This window comes from Phyllopteryx taeniolatus, chromosome 2 (genome assembly GCF_024500385.1).
Source record: "Phyllopteryx taeniolatus isolate TA_2022b chromosome 2, UOR_Ptae_1.2, whole genome shotgun sequence".
Lineage (NCBI taxonomy): Eukaryota > Metazoa > Chordata > Actinopteri > Syngnathiformes > Syngnathidae > Phyllopteryx > Phyllopteryx taeniolatus.
The window spans coordinates 29,634,518-29,659,945 of record NC_084503.1 but is presented as its reverse complement, the minus strand read 5'-3'; the positions used below and the strand labels follow the sequence as shown (position 1 = coordinate 29,659,945).

The following is a 25,428-nucleotide window of genomic DNA, read 5'->3' as shown; positions in this document are numbered from 1 at the left end:
CAAACACAAGCAGCAACCACTGGGCCCAAACGACCTCAAACCTCTTAGCAAAATAAATATCAATCACGACCGCAGTTTGATTACCGCCTCGTCGCGAGTTTGCATGAAAGCTTGTGCATCAGTAATGGAGACTTGTGTGCCAAACCTAGCTCTTACAGAGCCCAGACCCAAGAATAGATCACCCACACTATGAAAACATAATGAATCACATCAATTCCCATCCGATTGTGGTACTTCAAAGGAGTGGTTCGAGGTCAGAGGCCATCGCCCACAAAAACACCCTAAGTTATATAATTTGTCTCCTTGTTGCCATGACATTACTAGGCTTTACACGATCAGGATTTTTGGGGCCCATACCGATCAGCGAGTTTAAAAAAACGATAACCGATCACCGATTCGATCACAAGATGGAGCAATGTGTCTAATTAAATGACCTGTTAATTTACTTAATTGCTTAAAAATATATATTTACAAAAAATATATCTTTGTTCATCTTATTTCAAGAACGATTTTATGTATTATTGAATATATATTATTTTAATATTTATTTTATTTTGTTTATTAGAGAACTGTGAGGCAGATGTGCTAACCAGTCGTCCACCATACCGGCACATTATATATTATTTGATAATTATTTATTTATTCAATAGAATGTTTATTTGAATTTTATGGCATTTTATTTCATGTTTCATTTATTAATAAAAATGTGGAATATAATAGTTAATAGATTTATTGCACCTAGTTAATAACCATTTATATATATATTTTCGGAAAAAATTTAAATAGTTGTATTAAATGGCATTTTTATTGCCATTTTTATTATTTGTCATTTGTATGTACGTAAGCGGCACGGTGACCGACTGGTTAGAGCGTCAGCCTCACAGTTCTGAGGACACGGGTTCAATCCCCGGCCCCGACTGTGTGGAGTTTGCATGTTCTCCCCGTGCCTGCATGGGTTTTCTGCGGGCACGCCGGTTTCCTCCCACATCCCAAAAACATGCATTAATTGGAGACTCTAAATTGCCCATAGGTTTGTTTGTTTGTTTGTATGTGCCCTGCGATTGGCTGGCAACCAGTTCAGGGTGTACCCCGCCTCCTGCCCGATGACAGCTGGGATAGGTTCCAGCACGCCTGCGACCCTAGTGAGGAGAAGTGGCTCAGAAAATGGATGGATGGATGGATCTATTTATGCCAGTGAGGCATAGTGACAGACAGAACAAATAAACGCTCTTCTATTAGATGGCAGGAAGTAAAGGTGTGTGTTTGTTGGTGTGTCGTGAGATTTTTCAATTGTAAAATATGTGGCTTGGCTCCATAAAGGTTGGAGTCACTGCTCTAGTCAGATCATGTATTCTAATCAGTCAGGTCAAACCAACATTACAACATGACAGAAGGGGTGCTAACTTACTGTAATTACATTACTTTATTGTAATTAAATTACTTCACACACACCAAAACTTTAGAGCATGATTCAACAGAACGCCGATACAACCATTAGTGCTAGCACTAGCTTGCTAGGCTACATAAAGTTTTGTTGCCTGCTTGCGGGCCGTATCGTATTAAAAATACGTGAAAATACCTCAAGCAATCCTTGACTTAAAGTCCTCTCCCGACCACCACCACCAACACGTTTTTCCCCATTTAGTTCTTATAATACACACGACCCGATCGATTGTTGTTGTCGTGGTTGTGGTGACGAGTGTATCCGGTCAAGTTTGAGTTGACAAGATAAAGCCCAGTGATCGTAAAAAAGGGATGCGGTGGTATCGTAATACAAGATTTTATTGCAGTAGTCTGACATAATGCAATCGTGAAAGACCAAATTTGTCTTGTAGTCTGATCCACGCATTACGTGTTGTTGTCTATCTTAGACGTGTTGTCTGTCCCACAACGCCGTTTTGTTTTTTAAATAACTTTATTGGTGGTCAGATATTTACAGTACTACGTCAAAAGACACACGACAAGGCTAAAAATAAACTAGCTTTTGGATTCAAATATACCGTACACGATGGTGACGCGGAGTAAATGTCTTTTGCGGAGCCGGATTGGCGAATTATGACATTAAAGCCAATCAGCATTAATTGCTAATTATCGGCCGATACTGATCAGGCAGATAAGATCAGTGTAAAGTCTAGACATTACTTGGGCTCGTGTGCTCATAGATTTAAACCTTCGTAATGGTTTCGACTAAGTACAGTGGAACCTCTAAAAATTGGAATGCCCCGGCTACAGTTACTATTCAAGAGCTTTTTTCTGAAATTTTGGGAAAATGCACCAACAAATTCCAGAAAACTCCCAGTTCAAACAGCAATCAACCAAATCTGAAGAGACCTCAGCAAATCTCTTGAGATTTCAGCTTTAAACTTCTGAAGTTGAATGCCCTTTGGGTCATATAATTCGTACAGTGTAGTTCAAACAAAGTGTGTGGGAAAATCTGCCTCAACAAAACAAAAAACTGAGTTCAAACCATCATTTGGTTAAAAAATGTGCAAAAGTCGTACAAAAACAGTAGTTGTTCATGACGTCAAATACGATCTGTGCAAATCACACGAGATCAAAAAGTTTTTAAAAATGTAACTCCAAATTTGAACCAAAACACTACATTCATGCAAGACCTTACCAAATCTTGTGAGACGTCTACAAATCTCTTAAGACTCGCTCAACCAAAATATCCATCATTTTCTGAGCCATTTTCTCCTCACTAGGGTCGCAGGCGTGCTGGAGCCTATCACAGCTATCATCGGGCAAGAGGCGGGGTACACCCTGAACTGGTTGCCAGCCAATCGCAGGGCACATACAAACAAACAACCATTCGCACTCACATTCACACCTACTGGCAATTGAGAGTCGTCAATTAACCTACCATGCATGTTTTTGGGATGTGGGAGGAAACCGGAGTGCCGGGAGAAAACCCACGCAGGCACGGGGAGAACATGCAAACTCCACATAGGCGGGGCCGGGGATTGAACCCCGGACCTCAGAACTGTGAGGCAGACGCTCTAACCAGTCGCACACCGTGCCGCCTTCAACCAAAATATTTCAGTTTGGCCATAAAATTCTGGAAAAATCATGCTGAAAAAGTTGAACAAGAACTGACGTCGGACATGACATCACATAAAATGTGTGCAAATCCCGTGAAACCTTGTCAAATCTCTCTAGGCTTCAGCTCTAAACTTTTAAAGTGTAATGCCCCTGTAGACACAATAGTGTCCTGGTTGGTCAGTAAATTAAGTCGACAATAACGATGAAAGAAGATGAATGGAATGTACATTGGAAAGGAGGCTACATTTAATCTACTGTATGTGTGAAGTGACTCACCTTCCAAGGGCGAGCAGTAATCTCTCAGTCCATGTTACTAAGGGTGACTACACATAATTCATTGTTTTCAATTTATGGTTTTACTCTTATACAAAATTTAACAATAATGAAATGTTACTTACAATATTGCCAATACAGTAACAGTTCGACACAGAAATGGGTCAATTATAGATATGAACTTTATTTCCCATGTGAGAATTAATTATAAATTTAAACAAGCCGTAAGAGATTGTGTTTGAAATTAGAGGTTCCACTGTAACTTCAAATCAAAGTGCTTTTTTATGTTCAAGGTCTTTACACCCTTTCTACTGCCTCGTTATGGATCCTTGTGAGCCACAGGATGTTTGAGCATGCTTCAGGAAACAACAGCATCATTGATTGAGTTACGGGCAGAGCCGCTCCAAAAGCATGACATCATCTTTGCCTTTCCTGTTGACATAGCGTTGGACAAACGAAGGACGAGTCAGTGATGAAAACCGTGCCAGCAGTCTTCAAATGGTGCCTGGGTGACAAGTTTAGCTATAAAATCTCAAACAGCTTTAGTATTTGAAAGGGAAAGTAGTGTGTGCTTTGCCTTCCTGAGCAATCAAAATGGGATTTGAGATTGACACTGTCTAATAAGGCTGCTGATATTTAGAAGGCAAAAAACAGGCTTTTGCAACCCACTAATTTGATTGGTCGGTAGCAAGTTGATTCAATATCGGTATATAATGCCTTTTGTTTCACCGTGGATATCAGACTGACAGATAGCTGGGATAGGCTCCAGGACGCCCGCGACCCTAGTGAAGATAAGCGGTATGGAAAATGAATGAATGAATGAATGAATGACTGAATGGTCCAGAACCAAATGTGAAGGTTGACACATTTCTAAAATGCAGAGGGAGAGGCATGGTTCACACTTAAATGGTTACGAGTCAATCGCAGAGCACATACAGACAAATGAACATTTAGCAAAGCAAAACAAATTATTTATATTGCACATTTCATACACACAGAAACTCAATGTGCTTTACATGATTAAAAGCATTTAAAAATAAAGACAAAATAAAAAGACAAAAAAACATTTAGAACAATAAAAAGCAGCTTAAAGACATTTAAAAACAAAGAGAGAAAAAAAAAAAAAAAAAAATGCACAGTGCAAGAAAGATCATTTAAAATGTGAAATGCTCTGAAAACCATAAGAAACAAGAAGAGTTTTTAACCTGAACTGAAAAACATTCACACTTGGGGCTGACTTCACTTCTATGAGCAAATTATTTCATTTGTGTGCAGCACAGCAGCTGAAAGCTAATGCAGCCCTATGGGGGGCACAAGTCAGTGCAAACTGTAGGCCGGTCCCAAGCCCGGATAAATGCAGAGGGTTGCGTCAGGAAGGGCATCCGGCTTAAAACCTTGCCAAACAAATATGAGCGTTCATCCAAATAATTCCATACCGGATCGGTCGTGGCCCGGGTTAACAACGTCCGCCACCGGCGCCGTCAACCTGCAGGGCGCTGTTGGAAATCCAGCTACTGTGGGTCGAAGTCAAAGTCAAAGAAGAAGAAGAAGAAGAAGAGGTGGAAAGCGGGTTCTTCGGCAGAAAGAGAAGAGGAAAACACAGAGCCTAGAACTGAATGTGGGGACTTTGAATGTTGGGACTATGACAGGAAAATCTCGGGAGTTGGTTGACATGATGATTAGGAGAAAGGTTGATATATTGTGTGTCCAGGAGACCAGGTGGAAAGGCAGTAAGGCTAGAAGTTTAGGGGCAGGGTTTAAATTATTTTACCATGGTGTAGATGGGAAGAGAAATGGAGTCGGGGTTATTTTAAAAGAAGAGTTGGCTAAGAATGTCTTGGAGGTGAAAAGAGTATCAGATCGAGTGATGAGGCTGAAATTTGAAATTGAGGGTGTTATGTGTAATGTGATTAGTGGCTATGCCCCACAGGTAGGATGTGACCTAGAGGTGAAAGAGAAATTCTGGAAGGAGCTAGATGATGTAGTTCTGAGCATCCCAGACAGAGAGAGAGTCGTAATTGGTGCAGATTGTAATGGACATGTTGGTGAAGGTAATAAGGGTGATGAAGAAGTGATGGGTAAGTACGGTATCCAGGAAAGGAACTTGGAGGGACAGATGGTGGTAGACTTTGCAACAAGGATGCAAATGGCTGTAGTGAACACTTTTTTCCAGAAGAGGCACGAACATAGGGTGACCTACAAGAGCGGAGGTAGAAGCACACAGGTGGATTACATCTTGTGCAGACGATGTAATCTGAAGGAGGTTACCAACTGTAAGGTAGTGGTAGGGGAGAGTGTGGCTAGACAGCATAGGATGGTGGTGTGTAAGATGACTCTGGTGGTGGGGAGGAAAATTAGGAAGACAAAGGCAGAGAAGAGAACCATGTGGTGGAAGCTGAGACAGGACGAGTGTTGTGCAGCTTTTCGGGAAGAGGTGATACAGGCTCTCGGTGGACGGGAAGAGCTTCCAGAAGACTGGACCACTGCAGCCAAGGTGATCAGAGAAGCAGGCAGGAGAGTACTTGGTGTATCTTCTGGCAGGAAAGGAGAGAAGGAGACTTGGTGGTGGAACCTCACAGTACAGGAAATCATACAAGGAAAACGGTTAGCTAAGAAGAAGTGGGACACTGAGAGGACCGAGGAGAGGCGAAAGGAATACATTGAGATGCGACACAGGGCAAAGGTAGAGGTGGCAAAGGCAAAACAAGAGGCATATGATGACATGTATGGGAGGTTGGACACTAAAGAAGGAGAAAAGGATCTATACAGGCTGGCCAGACAGAGGGATAGAGATGGGAAGGATGTGCAGCAGGTTAGGGTGATTAAGGATAGAGATGGAAATATGTTGACTGGTGCCAGCAGTGTGCTAGGTAGATGGAAAGAATACTTTGAGGAGTTGATGAATGAGGAAAATGATAGAGAAGGGAGAGTAGAAGAGGCAAGTGTGGTGGACCAGGAAGTGGCAATGATTAGTAAGGGGGAAGTTAGAAAGGCATTAAAGAGAATGAAAAATGGAAAGGCAGTTGGTCCTGATGACATTCCTGTGGAGGTATGGAAGCATCTAGGAGAGGTGGCTGTGGAGTTTTTGACCAGCTTGTTCAATAGAATTCTAGTGCGTGAGAAGATGCCTGAGGAATGGAGGAAAAGTGTACTGGTGCCCATTTTTAAGAACAAAGGTGATGTGCAGAGCTGTGGCAACTATAGAGGAATAAAGTTGATGAGCCACACAATGAAGTTATGGGAAAGAGTAGTGGAGGCTAGACTCAGGACAGAAGTGAGTATTTGCGAGCAACAGTATGGTTTCATGCCTAGAAAGAGTACCACAGATGCATTATTTGCCTTGAGGATGTTGATGGAAAAGTACAGAGAAGGTCAGAAGGAGCTACATTGTGTCTTTGTAGATCTAGAGAAAGCCTATGACAGAGTACCCAGAGAGGAACTGTGGTACTGCATGCGGAAGTCTGGAGTGGCAGAGAAGTATGTTAGAATAATACAGGACATGTACGAGGGCAGCAGAACAGCGGTGAGGTGTGCTGTCGGTGTGACAGAAGAATTTAAGGTGGACGTGGGACTGCATCAGGGATCAGCCCTGAGCCCCTTCCTTTTTGCAGTGGTGATGGATAGGCTGACAGATGAGGTTAGACTGGAATCCCCGTGGACCATGATGTTTGCAGATGACATTGTGATATGCAGTGAAAGCAGGGAGCAGCTGGAGGAACAGTTAGAAAGATGGAGGCATGCACTGGAAAGAAGAGGAATGAAGATTAGCCGAAGTAAAACAGAATATATGTGCATGAATGAGAGGGGTGGTGGGGGAAGAATGAGGCTACAGGGAGAAGAGATGGCAAGGGTAGAGGACTTTAAATACTTGGGGTCAACCGTCCAGAGCAATGGTGAGTGTGGTCAGGAAGTGAAGAAACGGGTCCAAGCAGGTTGGAACGGGTGGAGGAAGGTGTCAGGTGTGCTATGTGACAGAAGAGTCTCTGCTAGGATGAAGGGCAAAGTTTATAAAACAGTGGTGAGGCCAGCCATGATGTACGGATTAGAGACAGTGGCACTGAAGAGAAAACAGGAAGCAGAGCTGGAGGTGGCGGAAATGAAGATGTTGAGGTTCGCTCTCGGAGTGACCAGGTTGGATAAAATTAGAAATGAGCTCATCAGAGGGACAGCCAAGGTTCGATGTTTTGGAGACAAAGTTAGAGAGAGCAGACTTCAATGGTTTGGACACGTCCAGAGGAGAGAGAGTGAGTATATTGGTAGAAGGATGATGAGGATGGAGCTGCCAGGCAAGAGAGCTAGAGGAAGACCAAAGAGAAGGTTGATGGATGTCGTGAGGGAAGACATGATGGCAGTTGGTGTTCGAGAGGAGGATGCAGGAGATAGGCTCTCATGGAAAAGGATGACACGCTGTGGCGACCCCTAACGGGACAAGCCGAAAGGAAAAGAAGAAGAAGAAGAAGACAGCAGCTGAAAGCTGCTTCATCATGTTTGCTTTGGAATCTTTGCTCCGTTATCTGACCTGGGTCTGCAGATCTCAGAGCCCTACTAGTCTCATATTGCATTAACATGTCTTTAATGTATTCAGGACCTAAACCATTTTGTGCTTTAAAGACCAGTAGCAGAACTTTAAAGCCAGTGTAGTGACTTTAGAATTGAAGTAATATGTTCTGATCTGGTCGGCACGGTGAACGACTGGTTAGCACATCTGTCTCACAGGTCTGAGGACCGGGGTTCAAATTAATGATGGTTGTTGTTCAGTCATCAGTCGTATTTAAAAATAAATAAGTAAATAAATAAAATATTTCACAAATTCTGCCAGGGTATGTAAACTTAGGAGCACAACTGTAAATATGCAGGCATACGTATCCCTGTCATATTGGAAGGAAAGTGTAGGCTACACCTTTTCATAGCCTCTAGGTGGCGCTGGCATATTAGAATGAAAGTGTACACCCTTCTCATAGTCTCTAGGTGACGGTAGCATATTGAAATGAACGTGTAATGCTTTTTATAACCTCTAGATGGCGGCATACATTTATAAAATGGGAGCATTTCCCCCCCCATTTCCCCCTATACCTATGTATAATGCGCACCATTGATTTTTTGACATTTTTTGGAGGGAAAAAAAGCGCATTATACACAAGAAATTACGGTATTTGTATTTTTTTATTTTACTATTTGCTTTTGATTATTTGCAATTTTAACCATTTATACAGTATTTTCTATTTATATTATTTTATGTTTTATAGTTTTTGTTTTACCATTGTGGCACAATGGACAACTGGTTAGCACATCTGCCAGGGTTAAAATCCCGGCCTCGCCTGTGTGAAGTTTGCATGTTCTCCCCGTGCCTGCGTCGGTTTTCTCCGGGCACATCCTCCCACATCCCCAAAACACGCGTGGTAGGTTGATTGAAGACTCTAAATTGCCCGTAGGTGTGAATGTGAGTGCGAATGGTTGCTTGTTTATATGTGCCCTGCGATTGGCTGGCCTCCAGTTCAGGGTGTACCCCCATCTCTCGCCCGAAGATAGTTGGGATAGGCTCTAGCACCCTCTGGATAAGCGGTACAGAAAATGGATGGATGGATGGATGTTCTGATCTCTTTGTTCTGGTCAGAACCCAAGCTGCATCATTCTGAAAGAGCTGCAGCTGTTTAATGCAGTTTTGGGGAAATCCAATCAGAACACCATTACAAGAGTCAAGTCTACTGTAGATTAATCATGGATGAGCTTCTCCTCATCTGCTTGGCTCATGAGAGCCTTCACTCTCGGTATGTTATTCAGCTGGTAGAAGGCTGCTTTAGCGGTTCATTTGATACGACTGCTGAAATCGTATCGCGTCGGAATCTATCAGCGCACCATGGTTTCGGACTTGGTCTATAGTTTTTAAAGAGAGTGACTCCAGGTATTTACTAGCAGCAATCCTCTTTTCTTGATTACCAAAAACATTTACACTCCCATTCACACCTCTAGACAATGTATAGTCTTCAATTATTGTTATTGTTATTGTAATGCAGGAGGAACCCAAAGCAGCCAGAAGGAGCATGGGGAGAACATGCCAACTCAACAAAGATATGTCCAAACAAAGACTGAACACTTGTCTCCTGAGTGTAAACCAGGAGAATGCTAACCACTATAACACTGTGCTGTCCAGTTTTGAATATCAAAATGACATACTGCATTGCCTCAGATAGAGGCCATCCTTTGAAATTAGTTCCCGGGTGCGTTTTCTGATTCGATAACTTAACTGCACTCTTGAACTATATTGCTAACAGAAACAGCAGCACGTAAACAGTTTTCAGATTAAATAATGTGTGGAGTCATACCGCAGCTAGTTAATGAAGCTAGGTATTGAAAGATGAACTTACAATACAATATATTTTATTAAAGACAATTAGTCTTCAGTGAATGCTAACGTGGTTGCTCCACAACGTTGTATGCATGTTTATGTTCCGCGAAGTGGAAGGACCAAGTAGTTACACCCAGTTTACCTTGTTTTTTACCGTTTTGTTGCATTTCTTCATTCTAGTCACAGTTTAAAACGCCAGTTTGTCTTGACATGAATTGTAATATATCGCTAACATCGTTTAAATAAAGTTCTTCCCCCTAATAACTCCACCAGTCTGGAGTTCAGTAAATAAACACCCCTGGCCAATACTTGTAGGAATATGGTATTAGTTGAAGTTTAGGACTGAGTGAACCAAAAAATCTTGCATATTATTATATAAAAATATAATATATAGGGTAACGTGGGTCCCCCTTCCCATGGGCTCACCACCTGTGGGAGGGGCCATAGGGGTCAGGTGCAGTGTGAGCTGGGCGGTGGCCGAAGGCAGGGACCTTGGCGAGCCGATCCCCGGCTATAGAAGCTGGCTCGAGGTACGTGGAATGTCACCTGGCAGGGAAGGAGGCCGAGCTGGTGTGTGAGATCGAGAAGTTCCGACTCGATAGAGTCGGGCTCTCCTCCACACACAGCTTGGGCTCTGGTACCAGTCCTCTCGAGAGGGGTTGGACTCTCTTCCACTCTGGAGTTGCCTACAGTGAGAGGCGCCGAGCAGGTTTGGGAATACTTATTGACCCCCGACTCGGCGCCTGTACGTTGGGGTTCACCCTGGTGGACGAGAGGGTAGCCTCCCTCCGCCTTTGGGTGGGGGGATGGGTCCTGACTTTTGTTTGTGCCTATGCACCAAAACAGCAGTTCAGAGTACCCACCCTTTTTGGAGTCCTTGGAAGGGGTGCTGGAAAGCGCTCCCGCTGGGGACGCCATCGTTCTGCTGGGGCAATCCAATGCTCACATGGGCAATGACAGTGAGCCCTGGAAGGGTGTGATCGGGAGGAACGGCCCCCCCGATCAGAACCCGAGCGGTGTTCTGTTATTGGACTTCTGTCCTCATCACGGATTGTCCATAACAAACACCATGTTCAAGCATAAGGGTGTCCACACGTGCACTTGGCACCAGGACACCCTAGGTCGCAGTTCGATGATCAACTTTTCTTCGTGTCATAGGACTCGCGGCCGCATGTCTTGGACACTCGGGTGAAGAGAGGAGCAGAGCTGTCAACTGATCACCACCTGGTGGTGAGTTGGCTCCAATGGTGGGGGAAGATGCCGGTCCGACCTGGCAGGCCCAAACGTATTGTGAGGGTCTGCTGGGAACGTCTGGCGGAATCCCCTGTCAGAAGGAATTTCAACTCCCACCTCCGGCGGGGGACATTGAGTCTGAGTGGACCATGTTCCGCGCCTCTATTGCCAAGGTGGCCGACCGGAGATGTGGCCGTAAGGTAGTCGGTGCCTGTCGTGGCGGCAATCCCCGAACCCATTGGTGGAAAACAACGGTGAGGGATGCCGTCAAGCTGAAGAAGGAGTCCTATCGGGCCTTTTTGGCCTGTGGGACTCCTGAGACAGCTGATGGGTACCGGCTGGCCAAGCGGAATGCAGCTTTGGTGATCGCTGAAGCAAAAACTCTGGCATGGGAGGAGTTTGGTGAGGCCATGGAAAAAGACTTTCGGACGGCTTCGAGGAAATTCTGGTCCACCATCCGGCGTCTCAGGAGGGGAAAGCAGTGCACCACCAACACTGTGTATAGTGGGGATGGGACGCTGCTGAACTCGACTCGGGACGTTGTGAGTCGGTGGGGAGAATACTTCGAAGACCTCCTCAACTCCACCGACACGCCTTCCCATGAGGAAGCAGAGTCTGGGTTCTCTGAGGCGGACTCTCCTATCTCTGGGGTTGATGTCACCGAGGTGGTTAAAAACCTCCTTGGTGACAAGGCCCCCGGGGTGGATGAGATTTGCCCGGAGTTCTTAAAAGCTCTGGACGTTGTGGGGCTCTCCTGGTTGACACGCCTCTGCAACATCGCATGGACATCGGGGACAGTGCCTCTGGATTGGCAGACTGGGGTGGTGGTCGCTCTTTTTAAGAAGGGGGACCGGAGGATGTGTTCCAACAACAGGGGGATCACACTCCTAAGCTTCCCTGGTAAGGTCTATTCAGGAGTGCTGGAGAGGAGGGTCTGTCGGGAAGTCGAATCTCAGATTCAGGAGGAACAGTGGGGTTTTCGTCCTGGCCATGAAACAGTGGACCAGCTCTACACCCTCGGCAGGGTCCTCGAGGGTGCATGGGAGTTCGCCCAACCAGTCTACATGCGTTTTGTGGACTTGGAGAAGGCGTTCGACTGTGTCCCTCGGGGAGTCCTGTGGGGGGTGGTTCGGTACTATGGGCTACCGAACCCCTGATACGGGTTGTTCGGTCCCTGTACGACCGGTGTCAGAGCTTGGTCCGCATTGCCGGCAGTAAGTCAGACTCGTTTCAGGTGAGGGTTGGACTCCGCCAAGGCTGCACTTTGTCACCGATTCTGTTCATAACTTTTACGGACAGAATTTCTAGGCGCAGCCGAGGCGTAGAGGGGGTCCGGTTTGGTGCCCTCAGAATTGTATCTCTGCTTTTTGCAGATGATGTGGTTCTGTTCGCTTCATCAAGCCGTGATCTCCAATTCTTACTGGAGCGGTTTGCAGCCGAGTGTGAAGCGGCTGGGATGAGAATCAGCACCTCCAAATTTGAGACCATGGTCCTCAGTCAGAAAAGGGAGGAGTGACCTCTCCAGGTCAGGGATGAGATCCTGCCCCAAGTGGAGGAGTTCAAGTATCTTGGGGTCTTGTTCACGAGTGAGGGAAGAATGGAACGGGAGATCGACAGGCGGATCAGTGCAGCATCTGCAGTGATGTGGACTTTGTATCGGTCCGTTGTGGTGAAGAAGAAGCTAGGCCGAAAGGCGAAGATCTCGATTTACCGGTCGATCTACGTTCCTATCCTCACCTATGGTCACGAGCTGTGGGCCATGACCAAAAAAACAAGATCCTGGATACAAGCGGCCAAAATGAGTTTCCTGCACAGGGTGACCGGGCTTTCCCTTGGGCGGCACGGTGGCCGACTGGTTAGAGCGTCAGCCTCACAGTTCTGAGGTGCGGGGTTCAATTACCGTCCCCGCCTGTGTGGAGTTTGCATGTTCTCCCCGTGCCTGCGTGGGTTTTCTCCGGGCACTCCGGTTTCCTCCCACATCCCAAAAACATGCATTAATTGGAGACTCTAAATTGCCCGTAGGCATGACTGTGAGTGCGAATGGTTGTTTGTTTCAATGTGCCCTGCGATTGGCTGGCAACCAGTTCAGGGTGTACCCCGCCTCCTGCCCGATGACAGCTGGGATAGGCTCCAGCACGCCCGCGACCCTAGTGAGGAGAAGCGGCTCAGATAATGGATGGATGGATAATTTAATTTGGGTTTCTCGTCAATCCAAATATAGTGGCAGTAGGGCTGTACGATTATGGCCAAAATAATAATCAGGATTATTTTAATAAAGGCGGCACGGTGGACGACTGGTTAGAGCATCAGCCTCACAGTTCTGAGGACTGGGGTTCAATCCCCGGCCCCGCCTGTGTGGAGTTTGCATGTTCTCCCCGTGCCTGCGTGGGTTTTCTTCGGGCACTCCAGTTTCCTCCCACATCCCAAAAACATGCCCGAATTGGAGACTCTAAATTGTCCGTAGGTGTGAATGTCAGTGTGAATGGTTGTTTGTTTATATGTGCCCTGCGATTGGCTAGCAACCAGTTCAGGGTGTACCCCGGCTCCTGCCCGGTGATAGCTGGTATGGGCTCCAGCACGCCCGCGACCCTAGTGAGGAGAAGCGGCTCAGAAAATGGATGGATTTTAATCAATATTGTAATCATGATTATTAATCACGATTATTCCTCATGTTAGGGAAAAATCTTCGCTTTTATTGCACTACCTTTCAACAAACAATATGTAACGGTGTTCAGTTCAAAATGATTATTTAAATTAGAATAAATGATAGATAATAATAAAAATGAACCCCAAAAAAATTCTACTATACCAAAGGCTAACTGAAGAAATATGCTATTATAAAGTGAAATCACGAATTGCAACCTAATGGAAGCAAATACAGTTCTGCTTTAAAATGCAATAACATTAGGCTGTAAGCACCGACTTCTCATTTAAAAATCCCCATCAATATAGTGAACTGTCAAGGGCGATATGTCCCCGTTGTTCTGCTTGACCAATTGTCATGGTCGCAAACTACAAAAAACAGTTGTGATTTCCCTGTCTATTTACTCCTGGCTTTTTTCCAATAGTGTCTCAGCGTGACATGCCGCCTTTCCGCCAACATTGGACGTCAATGCCATTTTCGGCTTTTATTTTGAAGTTGGCAAAAGAGCGCGGTGCCGGGCCTTAATAAATCCTTAACCATACATTCGCCCCCCTGGTGGCTGGCTATGTTGCGGGCACTGCTACTCATGAAGCATTTTTTTATATGCAGCTGTGCACGCATTTTAAATGTGAAAAAAAAATGCCTGCGATCAGGCTCATTTAATCGGCCAACATTGCAATCTTGATTAAAATGTGATTAATTGTGAAGCCCTAAGTGGCAGTGTCATGTTTTTAATAAGCTTAACTCCCTTTGTTAGCTAATTTAAAACTGCTCACAATCCAGTCTTTTGTTGTCCACTGGTAGACAACTGTGTTAATAATTAATCTTCATCACATCTAAAACAATCAATATGATCAACACTGTCTGAAAAGCCCGATCAACCTGCCCCCATTTGCCTCATTCATCCATCGTTAGTTGATGTGTTTAGATGGTTCGTATTTGCAAACCGTTCCAAAATGTCCTTCCAGTCCCGCGGCACTAATGACCAGTGGACAGCAGAAGAAAGCATGAGGCTGTGAGCGGCTTGTCAGCATCGCCCGGGGACGCACCATCTGCCTCGTGCCATGGCCAAGGTGAGCCAGGACTGCAGCCAAGTCACAGTCGAGAGTAAAACTCCACACAAAACAAAAGCCTGTAGTGCGCTAATGTACAGTGGGGACCCTCGGAAGTCAAAGAGGTAGTATTTTAGCATGTATTATTGCTAATTTCAATGGTCATCACTCCCTTTTGGATTAACGATACTGATATATTTTTTGAAAGAGTTGAAAAAGGGGAAATAAACAAGAAACAAATTCTGGATTTGGGGGACTTGAACTTTGGATCAAATTTCCATAAAACGTTGTGTAATCAGAGTTCAACCAAGATGTTCAGGAAAATATAAGGCTTTAAGGTCATACAAAAACCCTCAGTTTGAATGGCCATCATCATTACAAAGTTCAATTAAGAGTTATTCAATGGGCGAACTGTTCAAGTTCCGATGGCCCTCTGTGTCAAATCATCATTCAAGTCAAGCGCACCGGCAGGCATATGATTCCAGTTAGACAAGCAATTTCAGGAAAATAAGAATCTAAAGTCACACAAACATCCAGAGTTACAGCGGAAATCAAAAGCGCATAAAGCGCATGAATCTCGCGAGGTTGTTTCACCACCAAACCGTTTAAGTTCTGAGAGTCCTCTGTAATTGCTGTCATTCAGTTGTCAGACAGTTGTATGATTTAGGGTTAGACCAACAATTTTGGTAAAAATAAGATTAAAGTCTAAAGTACCCTGAGTTTGGACAGCAGTCACGGCTGATAATTGCAAAGTTTAATTATGAGTTGTTGAATGGACAAAACTGCATAATTCTGCAGATGTTTTGTTTCAAATCATCATTCAGTCAAGCACCCTTGCAATCATACAATTCAGGTTTAGAGCAAACGTTTCTACGAAAGTCGACCTCCAAAGTTCTGAAAAACACTGAGTTTGAATGGCCGGTCAAGGATGAAATTTATCAACATCTTGTAAAATAATAATATTGCACAACTACCACAACGGCTTAAGCCATGTCCCATTGGTGTCTTTTACTTTTGTTCCTAACCCAGATTGAGAAACCTCATTTCTTATATCTGCCTATGCCCTGGTGAGAGCAAAACGTATTGAAATGCGCTGCAGCTCTCAGTCAATGAAGTCCTTTTCGCATCAGCAGCAACATAAGGGAGAACATTAGAGAGGTGGCAAGGCTACAACTGGCACCTGCCACTTTAGCTCAATATTTGACGACCCAAGAGCTTCTCTGATTACAATTCGATTGGGGCCCTCATTCTTTCATTATGTGAGAGAAAACATGCACGGGAATTGTCCTTCTGTGCATTTTTGGGAGGGGGAGTCGACATATGGTTGGAGAAGGATAAAAATCGGAACGGCTGCATTAGTTGACATTTGAGCTCATGGGCTTGGAGATGTAACATTCCTAATTAAGAAAATGGGCCGCTGATGGTGTATTTTTCAACAGTCTGGATATTTTCAGATAATTATCAGCCGCGTGTTAACCAGAAAAATTCCAAGACCGGCCTTAGTTGCGCTGACGGGAGTGTGACATTTTCCGTTGCGGCTGCAGCAGCGATTGAGGGGAGCTCGTCAAGGTTGAAGCCCTGCTGGGAATGGCAGAAAAGTCATCAGGCTATCGAATCGAGAGAGAGAGAGACTGGCGTGTGTGATTTATGTTTCATGCCACAAGGGATTTCAGCCACTGATTGCCTGATACGACACAGTGCTTAGCACCTCAATTGCGTTATAGCCTTTCAAAGGCTTTTTTTTTTTAATCCTTGGCACTACTGCTATTTTGTTTGTCAGAATGCAAAACAGGCAAACAGCAGGAGTGCTGCAGACAAAGGAGGGAGGAGACGATGGAAGGACATTTTTATTTATTTATCTATTTATATTTATCTTATTTATTTACAAGATACAACTGTTTTGACATTCATAAGGAATATCTACTCTACCCAGAATAGTTTAAATTTACATGGAGGGAAAAATATCAGCAACAGACTTGTTTGATGACACACGACGAATGTCTAGTAGTGTAATGATTCATTCATTATATCGATGTATCGATTTATATTCCTGCGATCCAACTGGCTCGATCTGTGCTTGGCAAGTTAGCCTTTCGGACATAAATATGTCAATTTAAATAAATTTAAAGGGTAATCAATCGATTGTATTGATACTAGGAAATAACGCACTGGATTTAAACACGCCAGACTTTATCTAGAGGTGTATATGTGTTTCCAAGAAAATCAAATATAGTTCCTTCTACTTTGCTTGATTTTTCAGTTAGCACACAGCAGTTATCATTGTCAGCGCTACTTTCTTCTTCGTCTCTTCTTCAGTTTCTTTTCTACTAGACTTTACACTGATTTTATTGGCCTGATCAGTATCGGCCGATAATTAGCATTTTATGCTGATCGGCTCATCGGCTTTAATGTCATAATTCGCCGATCCAATCAATGACGTCCGCAAAAGACATTTACTCTGCGTCGCCATCGTGCACAGTATATTTGAATCCGAAAGCTAGTTTATTTTTAGCCTTGTCGCATGTCTTTTGACGTAGTACTGTAAATTTCTGATGGCCAATGAAGTTGTTTTTTTTTTTTTTTAAATTAAAAAAAAAAAAAATACATGTCGGCAGTGTGACAACACGTCTGAGACAGACAACACGTAATTCCCGGATCAGACTACAAGACAAATCTGCTCTTTCAAGATTGCACTATGTCAGACTACTGCAATAACATCTTGTTATTTATTGTTATAACACCATCATAAGGACAAAATGGGCAAAAACGAGTGTTGGTGGTCACCGGTGCTCAGGACAGGAGAGGACACGCTTGAGGTATGTTCACGTACTTTTAATACGATACGGCTCGCAAGCAGGCAACAAAACGTTATGTAGCCTAGCAAGCTACTGCTAGCACTGATGGTTGTAGATAAACATGCCACCGTTCTGTCGAATCATGCTCTAAAGTTTCGGTGCGGGTGAAGTAATTTAATTAAATAAAGTAATTTAATTACAGTAGGTTAGCACCCATTATTTCTGTCATGTTGTAATGTTGGTTTGACCTGACTGTTTAGAATACACAATCTGACTAGAGCAGTGATACCCAACCTTTATGGAGCCAAGGAACATATTTTACAATTGAAAAATCTCACGACACACCAACAAACACACACCTTTACTTCCTGCCATCTATTAGAAGACCATTCATTTGTTCTGTCTGTCACTATGCCTCACTGGCATAAATAGATGAACAAAGATACATTATTGTGAATATAATTTTTTGAGCAATTAAGTACACAAGTATTTACAGTAAATTAACATGTCATTTAAATAGACACATTCCTCCACCTTGTGATCGGATCGGTGATCGGCTATCGTTTTTTTAAACTCGCTGATCGGCCCCAAAAATCCTGATCGTGTAAAGCCTATTTTCTACACCCATGATCTAGTCATTCCTTTCCATAATTTTTAGGTCAACTTTGGGGGTGCGTATTATACATGGGTGCGCATTATACACAAGAAATTACAGTACCTCATGAAAACCTCACAGTCCTTCGTTTATAGCTAATACTATTTAACAGTTTAGAACAGGGATTGTCAAACTCTGGGTCCAGCTAGGGACACCTTACAGTGGAGATATTTTTCCAAAGACCCCTTCATAATTCTAACACCAATTAAACAGCTATTTTTTAGAAAATAAAATGGTGCAACAATATAATCAAAGCTGAAATAATATAAATAAGTTATTGTTTTCCCCTTTGTTTTTTTGCAAAGCAATACATCCATCCATTTAGCAGACTCATAGCCAATTAGAAAACACATACAGTATAATATTAAATAAGAGACACAAAAGGAAAGTGCATCAGGTAAATCTCTATATTTAATGACCATAATTAATTGGACTGCATACCCTTACAAGAAACAACAGGAATCTAGGACATTTCATCTGCACTGTTCTGTATGCAGATATTTATTTCACAGTCACACTGTATGAGTTTTTTGTTAAAAACTTATTGAATCGATTTCCAGCCACTGAATCGTTTCGGATCGTATCGTTCTAAATGAACCAATATCATCCATGAATCGACTCGGCAACCATACGAATCGAATCATTGTTAAAACGAATCGTTACACCCCTACTATTTTCCCTTCTCCACTGCACGGTACCTACTCAGCTCTATTCACTATTGAGGGATTTCCATTAGCAAAACCATATATGTACTACAATGTACTATTTCTACTACCCGGTCAGTCGTGGTTGCAATGGTGCCGAACCAAAAACACTATTGGTTGCTCATTAGCTCGTCATTTACACAGTATTGTTAAATTTGCAGGTAACATGCAAGAAAGCAACAAAAAATAATAGTAATAAAATAATATAAAAAAAACAGATGCTAACATTAGCTCAGCATGTTTGAATTAACCAAACATCTTTTGGGGAACAATGCACCTTTAAAGTCCACAAGAACCCAGACTTTGAGCGGTCTTTGAGATTAACTTGCATGAATCTCGCAAGGTTGAATTCTGCAATCAACTGAATCACTGAACAATTCAGGTACCAAGGGTCTTCTGCATGGAATCCTTATTCAACCAAACACCTTGGGCGTTTGAGACCAGCAATTTCAGGGAAAATAATACTCTGAGCAGAGGCCAAGCATTGCACTCATGAATCTTGTGCAGTTGAATTTGCCAGTTGTTCAACCGCCAAACAGTTAAAGTCAACAAATACCTTGAGTTTGAATGACAGTTGCGCATAACCTTGCAATGTAGAATTCAGATTTGCTCAACAGATGAATGTTCACCTGGGTAAGATTTTCTGAAAAAAAAATGGGCCTATAAAGTCTTAAAAAAAACCTCAGTTTCCCACAGTACAACTTGGAAAATCAACAAGGCAAATAGCAGTGAGCAAAACAGGTAGTATGCAGTAGAAAGGTTGCATATGGAGCCCAAACAACTAAAGGAACAGAAAATGGACGATGAGGGCCCGCGACATTGTGATTTTCATGGAATGTTGTAGGAGTGATCATTTGAAAATGTAAACACTGGCAGCAATTTATAGGAATAAAGCAGGGGTGCTCAATGCGTCGATCGCGGTAGATCGCATGACATCGCTTGACATAAAAAAAAAAAAGACAGCCTATCATCCCTCCCATTGCTTGATTGATATACATATATAATCGATGATATCTGAATCTGACACACGCACATGCGCAAACAACGCTACTAAAAGGTAACTGCAGATGCGCAAACAACAGCGCCAAGTGTGTCAAAACTAACAAGCAAGTCAGTGAGTTAACTCCAATTTTTATCTCTCAGTGTTTTCTTAACTTAAGAAAGGGTATAAAAATTAGTGGGGGAGCTAGACCAAGTAAGAAGACAAAAACTTACCACTTTCATACGGAATGGGACGAGGACTATTTTTTCACGATGACATTTTTGAAATGTGTATGCCTCATCTGCCAGTCTGCCATCGCATTACCAAAGAACGGAAATGTGGAGCGGCATTTTAGGAGTGTGCATGGAAAATATGACACTGACTACCCATCCCTGGCTGATTCACTTCAGTGCAAGTCATCGGAGTAAACTCGGGTAATGACAAAAACATTTACATTGTTAATTATGTTGTGTTGTGCAAGTCCCAGAATCGGCGGCCCAGAATTTTAGCTCACTGGTAGCGCTCTGGAGACATGGAGACATGGTCGTGGCCCCCACCCCACCCAAAAAAAGGTAGATCGCGGGAGGTTGGCTGCTTGAAAAGTAGATTTTGGGGCAAAAAAGTTTTGACACCACTGGAATAAAGTGTTACATATTGATATTTATCAGGTTCCTAATTGTTGTGAGAAATCAGTCTCTTCACATAAATGATTACGATGTGTTTGTGTTACCAAACATGAACAATGGTTGAAAAAACCCATTACCCTTGATTTCAAAACTAGTTCATAAATTTTGTGTGTAAATATGATGAGGCGATTAAATATTTTTATGGTTTCACAGTCATAACGGCCCTCTGAGGGAAACCGTAACTAGAATATGGCCCACAACAAAAAATTGTTTGACACCCCTGCCCTAGAAGATTAATGGAGTTTCTGTGGGACTTTTTGTCCATTTATTTAGATGAATCTTTGTGAGGTCAGTCACCCTGGAATAGAAAAGGTCTTTCCCAATTGTTTCCCACAAAGTTGGAAGGATGGAATTGTCCAAAAAGGTCCACATAAGCTAAAGCTTTGTGATCCAGGTAGAGTAAAAGCTGATTACACATGCGAATGAGGCCTGTTTCAAGCCAGAATTGAGAGCCTTGTTGGGCGTTGCTGAATATGTACAGTAGTTCACGAGGAGAACGAGCAACAACTGGCAGCTTCAGACTGACTACCACAATCAGCACTGTTGAATCATCTATTTTCTATACCACTTGTCTTTCATTTGGGTCAAGGATTAGCTGGAGCCTATCCCAGCTGACTTTGGGCGAAAGTCGGGGTATAACCAGGACTGGTCGCCAATCAATCTCAGGGCACAAACTATCATTCACACTCACACTTTTGAAGAATTTAGTGTCTTACATGAACCAAAAACCCAAAATTTGAGAAACAGGCACTACTGACACCTACAAGACTTAAAGTGGCCCAAAATGTAAATCTTTGTTTTGTTTCTAAATACACTAAAATATGTTTGGAGTGATGAAAATGTGTAAAGACTGAGAACAAGATAGTACTGAATCCTCCCCCCGCTTCTCCTCGCAACAAATCCCTCCGTCGATTAACGGCCTGCTGAATTTCAACGGAAAAAGAGGGGCAGAATGATTCTCTGCAGCCCGTGAAAAGGCTATGCGCAGATAGGTAGGAGCCGTAATAGAAGAAGCTGATTGACAGCTGGAGGTGGGATATTCAGAGCAACCAGCGACATGCCCACAGAGTCTGGAAGCTCAAAGAATGTCTCAATTGTTTACCATTTTGAAGCCTGATTTCACATACTTTGCATTTTTTTCTATCCATTCATTAATTGTCTGGCTTGTTAACATTACACTTTCTGTGGTGTGTCGAGACATTGTTTTGGCCTGTTTTATGGCACTTTAAGTAGAATGCAGGTTATCATAGAGCGAATCACCAGTTGAAGCAGATTTACAGCCATCCATTAATCCATGTTCTATAGCTGGTAACTGGAGCCTATCCCTTTGGGCAGGTGGTGGAGTACACCCTGGACAGGTCACCAGTCAATTGTAGGGCACATACAGGAAAACAACCATTTACACTCACATTCTTACTTGTGAACAATTTAGAGTCTTCAATCAACCTACGAAGCTTATTTTGCAGATTTGGGAGGAAACCATAGTACCAGGAGAAAAGCCAACCAGCATTGGGAGAACATTGCACACTCCACACCTGGATCTCCTGACTCTGAGGTAGATGTGCAAACCACTATCCCACTGTGCGATTTAAAAAAAAATCGTTTCAAAATTACACCGATTGATTAATTGATTAATTGTTGTCTCTCTCCAAACCACTGATCATATCGCAAAGTGCTTGGCCGTTTTATGTAAATCATTTGGCACAATGCCGTTACCGCAATCAGTACTGTTGTGTTTGTCAGCGGCAAGTCTAGTTACCATTCATCACAGCACCCTTTGCAAAGAACTGAGCTGCATTAAATATCTCCCAGACAAATTCAGAAGATGGTCCGGAGGACTGTGTTTTACCACCAACACAAAGCAGACTTTAATTAAACTTTATGGACTATATTTACAAAAGCATCACAACTGCTGCTTTAACATTTTCAGGGAGAATTATGTCCTTCCTCTAAAGGCTTACTGAGAGACTAGAGAAGGTAATCATGCTATTTTATTTACTATGAAGACATTTTTCTCAATCAAGCTGTGTGAGCACTTCACTTGAGGGAAATTGTGGATTGTTTTTTTTTTTTGCAGGTGAATTCATTTTCTTTGCTTTAATCTAATTGAAGAATCACTTCGGCGCAGGAATTTGTGTACACGTGAATGAGATTGTCAAGCAAAACAAACAATAATGTTTATCAGTTTGAACATGAAATATATTGTCTTTGTAGTGTATTCAATTAAATATAGGTTGAACATGATTTGCAAATCATTGTATTCTGTTTTTAATTTGTTTAACACAACATCCGAACTTCATTGGAATTGGGGTTGTAAGTGAAGGGGGGAGGGGGGCAATGGTAAAAGCAAGGTTACAGCTCTTCTAAACGTGCCTATAATATATTCGTAAAAGTATCTTCTGTTTTAGTTGCAATTCAGCCTGAGGAGTGCATTTTTGGTAGATGTTGAAAGGATTCCATGTTGAACATGCGCAGTCATTAGTTTCATCTCCCTTAGAGACATCTGTGCCGCACCGCTTACAGCAAATTTATTACCCACCCCACTCCCACTTTGAGATTAGGAACACATTTGACGTCGGTGCTTCAGAGCTTTGCATTCCTGCCTATGTGGGGCAGCTTTAATATAGCAGCCATGTTTATAGCTGTGCGTAGTTTGCATAGGAAAGCTTCCAGAGCTGTGATATCATTGACCAGACTGCAGTGGCAACACACGGCATAGCTGTAAATATCCAGGCGGCAGAATCTGTAATTTAATGGTTTGTATGACATTTGGAGTGCAGCTGGGTCATCCTCTATGCAGATGCAGACTGCAGCTGTACATCATGTATCAGTAATTTGTTCAAAAATACATGTTACCTTCTGTCTTACTACTCTGGTCAAATTGACATAACCCTGAACCTGTAACCGCAACCCTAAGCCAGTGGTTCACAAACTTTTTACACCAAGTGCAACCTCAAAAAATATTTAGCTCTCCAAGTGCCCCCATAATGTCCAACATTAAAATACCGTCCAAAAATACAGAAGCTGAGCTTTTAGTCATAAAAAAGCACATTTACTGTTCTTAAATTAAATACTGAACTGTAAAACGCGAGGCTAGGGTTTTTAAGTGATTTAAGCGAAAATTGTACTGTAGCCCCAATCACTTATTTTGGTGTTTCATGACAACATTTAAGGATAGCTTAGTGCCAGTTTAGCATGGCTTAGCGGTCTTCTGTTAATTACTCCTTAATTGTACTTTGATCGCTGCCATGGAGGCGATGATTAGTGACTTTTAGAGGGGCGGCGTGTTACCCACATTAGCAGCTAGCCAGCCGCAGACACGTAGCTGCGGGCTTGAACCTAGTTTTTTTTACATGGAGGAAAACGCGATAACATTATCAATAACTGTTATCGCGACTGGTTGAGTCCAAATCTTATGTCAGCCAATCACTTGCCACGGTATTTAGAGGCCAAGCACGTGATAGCCACTCGCTCTCTGGAAAACCTACCACGCATGTTGTCTCGTCCTCTCCAGAGTGCGGACAATTTTCGACTTCCCCGTAACGACAGAACAATACAACAACAAAATACGGTCACACCGGAACACTTGGCACCATTGTATGTACCATGCAGTGGGAAACTGTTGACCTCCAGCTTTCAAACCCACTCAACCTAGTCCCATTAAGAGAGGTATACCTCTCTTAATCAAGTCTGGTTCAAGTCAAGTTTCAATGAAAGAAACTTCTGATTTGCAGTCGATTTCAAGTCAAGTCAGGTTGGGTGCTATGAAGTCTTGTCGCCTTGATGACATTCCTGTTGGTATTCCCACTGTTGTTCGTTTTGTGTATTCCATTGTAAATTCCCTCGAACATTCTCTGTTATTCCCAGTGTCTTCACACTGATACTCCCTCTGTTATTGGCTCCCTTATTCCGATGGTGTCCCTCCTAATATTCCCACTTTTATTCCTTTTGTGGTAATCCAATTCCCTTCTGATGCAACAATTAAGATTCCTGTTGTTATTCCAAATGGCATCCCCTCTTTTATTCTTCCTGATAATCAATATTTTTCCTCATTCAATTTACACACCAGGCGGCATGGTGGCCGACTGGTTAGAGCGTCTACCTCACAGTTCTGAGGACCAGGGTTCAATCCCCTGCCTGTGTGGAGTTTACATGTTCTCCCCGTGCCTGCGTGGGTTTTCTCCGGGCGCTCCGGTTTCCTCCCACATTCCAAAAACATGCATGGTAGGTTAACTGAAGACTCTAAATTGCCCGTAGGTGTGAATGTGAGTCCGAATGGTTGTTTGTTTATATGTGCCCTGCGATTGGCTGGCAACCAGTTCAGGGTGTACCCCGCCTCCTGCCCGATGATAGCTGGGATAGGCTCCAGCACTCCCGCGACCCTTGAGGAGAAACACCTCAGAAAATGGATGGATGAATTTACACACCAGTCTGATATTTGTACTGTTATTCCCTTTGTGGAGTCTTATTTACATTCCAATTGTGCAGTGTATGCAGGGAATGAGGAGCCATTGGCAGCTTCCGGTCCGACAGTGATTTGCAGACATTTTGTCATAGACAATTAGAATGCCTTCATCTTCCATCCATCCATACCGTCTTTGGCATTAGCTTGAAACTGGCATTACTGTCATGCACAGGAACAAAATCAACCCGAACATTCAGTGTCCAGTCAAGTCAGAATTTTCGGTCCAAAATCATTTTCTTAAACATTTATTCATTCATTAATTTTCCATACCGCTTATCCTCACTACAGTTGCAGGCGTGCTGGAGCCTATCCCAGCTGACTCTGGGCCAGAGGGGGGATACACCCTGGACTGGTCACCAGCCAATCGCAGGACACATAAAAAAACAACCATTCGCACTCACTTTCGCACCTACGGGCAAATTAGAGTCTTCAATTAACTTACCATGCATTTTTTTGGGATGTGGGAGGAAAATGGAGTGCCCGGAGAAAACCTACGCAGGCACGGGGAGAACATGCAAACTCCGAACAGGAGAGGCCGGATTACAACCCGG

General features: G+C 43.2%; 2 protein-coding genes across 4 annotated transcripts in view; one reads left to right on the top strand and one right to left on the bottom strand.

Annotated features, from left to right (window-relative positions):
• The window catches only part of LOC133474205 (SH2 domain-containing adapter protein F-like), a 167,466-nt gene that overhangs the window by 127,119 nt on the left and 14,919 nt on the right, over nucleotides 1–25,428 (bottom strand). The window lies entirely within an intron of this gene.
• LOC133474204 (uncharacterized) lies at nucleotides 4,883–7,951 on the top strand. The gene has a single exon (XM_061765664.1). It carries the CDS (start codon nucleotides 4,958–4,960, stop codon nucleotides 7,736–7,738), a length of 2,781 nt encoding a protein of 926 aa, XP_061621648.1. The 5' UTR covers nucleotides 4,883–4,957; the 3' UTR covers nucleotides 7,739–7,951.

Bases quoted from the DNA above. Each gene is read 5' to 3' on its own strand.
- LOC133474204 (XM_061765664.1), top strand. From the start codon at position 4,958: ATGACAGGAAAATCTCGGGAGTTGGTTGACATGATGATTAGGAGAAAG.